Source organism: Camelina sativa, chromosome 8 (assembly GCF_000633955.1).
Source record: "Camelina sativa cultivar DH55 chromosome 8, Cs, whole genome shotgun sequence".
Lineage (NCBI taxonomy): Eukaryota > Viridiplantae > Streptophyta > Magnoliopsida > Brassicales > Brassicaceae > Camelina > Camelina sativa.
This window is the reverse complement of record NC_025692.1, coordinates 9357693-9361444: the sequence shown is the minus strand read 5'-3', so window position 1 is coordinate 9361444 and position 3752 is coordinate 9357693. Positions and strand designations below refer to the sequence as shown.

The 3752-nt window shown below is 38.9% G+C and overlaps 1 protein-coding gene across 1 annotated transcript in view; it reads left to right on the top strand.

Moving 5' to 3' along the window:
- Positions 3170–3752, top strand: part of LOC104706788 (alcohol dehydrogenase-like 6) — a 7306-nt gene continuing 6723 nt past the window's right edge. Inside the window, exons 1-2 of the mRNA XM_010423017.2 lie at positions 3170–3561; positions 3638–3734. Coding sequence (XP_010421319.1) covers positions 3501–3561; positions 3638–3734 — 158 coding nt within the window. The 5' untranslated portion in view covers positions 3170–3500. The remainder of the gene's footprint in view (positions 3562–3637; positions 3735–3752) is intronic.

Here is a 3752-nt window from a genome sequence, read left to right as displayed (position 1 = left end):
ATGTGATGCAGAGTTTCAAAAGATTATTCATTTACAGAAGCTAGCTAATCAATTGCCAAATTCCTTTGCTGACCCAAAGAGAGTAACAAAATCGTACATACCAGCTTGTAATGCACCAGTACGTATTGATGTTCAAAAGGAACACAATCAATTTGCTACAGAGTCTAAGCCATGTTTAACGAGGTAGACCATTAGGTTCCAAAGATAAAAACCCTCAGAAATCTAAGAAAGGTGCAAAACATACCGAGGTTAAGGAAACTACAGACATGGACGCGGCAAATCCTAAGGTACCAAATGAGGTTTGGGACTCTGAACCTCAAGGTCCTGAAGGTATTGATAATAATGAGATCCCAATCAATTATATCATGTCTGGAATTCAATGGAACCGTAAGAATGTCGACATTGATGAAGTATTTGCATATAAGGTAGCACTTGAGATTAATGAGGATCATGAACCCACGTCTATATTAGAGTGCACTCAAAGTAAAGATTGGCTAAAATGGAAAGAAGCCATTGACGTGGAGTTAAACTCTTTAAAGAAGAGGAATGTGTTTGGTCCTATTCTAAGGACACCATTCAATATAAAACCAGTAGGACATAAGTGGGTCTTTGTAAGAAGAAAAATGAGAATAATGAAATCGTGAGATATAAGGCACGACTTGTAGCACAAGGATTCTCTCAAAGACCAGGAATAGATTATGAGGAGACATACTAAGGGAAAAACTGGATTTGCGGTTAATGGATGTTGTAACTGCATACTTATATGGTCCATTGGATAATGAGATTTATATGAGATTATCAGAGGGTTTTGAGCTTAAAGATAAGAGTGGTTCTCGAGAACAATACTGCATAAGGCAGAACAAATCCCTTTATGGACTGAAACAAAGTGGTCGAATGTGGTACAATAGACTAAGTGAGTAATTAGCCAAAGAAAGCTATAAGAATGACCCAATAAGTCCATGTATTTTTATAAAGAAGTTTGCAAACAAAGGGTTTGTAATAATATCAGTCTATGTGGATGATCTAAACATCCTTGGAACCTCTGGTGAAATTGCCCAAACAGTAGAATATCTAAAGAAAGAATTTGAAATGAAAGACCTAGGTAAAACTAAGTTCTGTTTGGGATTGCAGCTTGAGTACATTGATAATGGAATCCTTGTGAATCAAATGGCATATACAGAAAAGGTACTCAAGAGGTTTAATATGGACCAAGCTCACCCATTGACCAGCCCAATGGTTGTGAGGAGCCTTGACTTGGATAAAGATCTATTTGGTCCAAAGAAGACCGATGAAGAAGTTCTCGGTCCTGAAGTGCCATACCTCAGTGCTATAGGAGCGTTAATGTTCTTGGCTAGCCACCCTAGACCAGACATATGTTTTTCCGTGAACTTCCTAGAAAGATTTAGTTCTTGTCCGACTAAAAGGCACTGGAATGATGTTAAACATGTTANTCCATGTATTTTTATAAAGAAGTTTGCAAACAAAGGGTTTGTAATAATATCAGTCTATGTGGATGATCTAAACATCCTTGGAACCTCTGGTGAAATTGCCCAAACAGTAGAATATCTAAAGAAAGAATTTGAAATGAAAGACCTAGGTAAAACTAAGTTCTGTTTGGGATTGCAGCTTGAGTACATTGATAATGGAATCCTTGTGAATCAAATGGCATATACAGAAAAGGTACTCAAGAGGTTTAATATGGACCAAGCTCACCCATTGACCAGCCCAATGGTTGTGAGGAGCCTTGACTTGGATAAAGATCTATTTGGTCCAAAGAAGACCGATGAAGAAGTTCTCGGTCCTGAAGTGCCATACCTCAGTGCTATAGGAGCGTTAATGTTCTTGGCTAGCCACCCTAGACCAGACATATGTTTTTCCGTGAACTTCCTAGAAAGATTTAGTTCTTGTCCGACTAAAAGGCACTGGAATGATGTTAAACATGTTATGCGTTACCTACAAGGGACGACAGACTTTGGTTTATTTTATACTAACTAGAACAAGGAAGGTTTAGTTAGTTTTGCTGATGCAGGTTACTTATCGGATCCGCACAACTCAAGGTTTATACTCACGGTGGTATGGCTATCTCATGGCGTTCTATGAAGCAAAGCATTGTGGCCACTTCGTCTAACCATGCAGAGATATTAGCAATTCTGAAGCCGGACGTGAGTGTGTTTGGTTGAGGTCAATGACTCAACATATCAGGACAGATTGTGGCATGATCGACGATAAGGAAGCAACAGTCATATACGAAGACAATACGGCCTGAATCGCACAGCTCAAGGAAGGATACATCAAGGGAGATCGGACGAAGCACATCCTACCCAAGTTCTTCTTCACACATGAACTACAAAAGGCCGGAGAACTTCAAGTGGTGCAAGTTCAATGATGCGACAACTCAGCCGATCTCTTCACTAAAGCATTACCGACAACTACATTCAAGAAGTTCATGCACCAGATTGGAATGCAAAGGCTTAAGGACTTTAGGGATGATTAGAACAGGGGGAGCAATGCGTGCTGTACTCTTTTTCCTTCACCATGGTTTTGTCCCATTGGGTTTTCCTGGTAAGGTTTTAATGAGGCAGCACCCCCAAACGTATTGCACTGATCCCTTAGCATCAGCACGGTTATGTCATCCAAGGGGGAGTGTTGTAAAACACTTGGAGTGGATCTTCCATAACCGGCCTGTTACATGTACTAGAGCGTATGGCCCATGGCCGAGGCCCATTACCTAATTCCTATGTCTAGTCGGTTTTGTACTATCTCTATATATAGATATGTAACCTCCATTCGATTCTATGATTAATAACAAGAGATTTACACCTTCGAATTCTGTAGTTTCATAACAAAAAATATCATCAAATTCACCTTTTACATACTAATTTTTTTTTGTTGGTATTAGCGAGTAGTATATATGCTTGTGTTATAATATCTTCTCCAAAATTCCTGTATATCTACTTTGTTCTATATAGTATTTTTCTTACTTTTGTAAACTAATGAACTTTAGATGTTCATTTCTTTACATCGTGAGAAACATTCATAATTCACAATATGGCTTTTATGATTTTTATCGGGAACATAAGATAAGCCCAATCGAGCCCACTAGAAGCCCAATAATATTATTTTAGCTGTCTCTGCTTTAACAAACTCCACTCGAGCGCAGAAGAAAACACAAGACAAAGTACATCTGATTCTGAGACGGAGACTCAAAACATAACTCGATTCGATATTAGAGTTATATGAATCGGACCATTGCAAGATTTAAAAATATGAAATTTCGGATTAGTTGACGAAGAAAAAGGGTTGGTAGCGGGAATCACTTGCATTGCATCTAACCGTGGGGACCTCTAAAGCTGTAAAGTCATCATTTTTAAATGTCGTTGGATCACTTAAGCTCAATGGTGGTTGGTGAGTTCGGTGTTAGGTGAAATGAAGAAGTTCTCTTCTTCTTCAGGGGTTAGTTAGTTCATTTTGTGCTTGAAGCAATCAAATTTGGGATAACAATGTCGTCTTCTTCTTCTTCTTCTTCCTCCTTGGAACAACCTCGAGTCATAACCTGTAAAGGTAAACAAAGAAAGGGTTTTTGTTTTTGGTCCTCGTTTATGAAAGATTAGATTTTTTGATTGAGTAATTCTTGTAGCGGCGGTGGCATGGCGTGCTGGTGAGCCATTGGTTATGGAGGAAGTTGAAGTGAGTCCACCTCAACCTCTTGAGATCAGAATTAAAGTTGTTTGTACATCTCTCTGTCGTAGTGA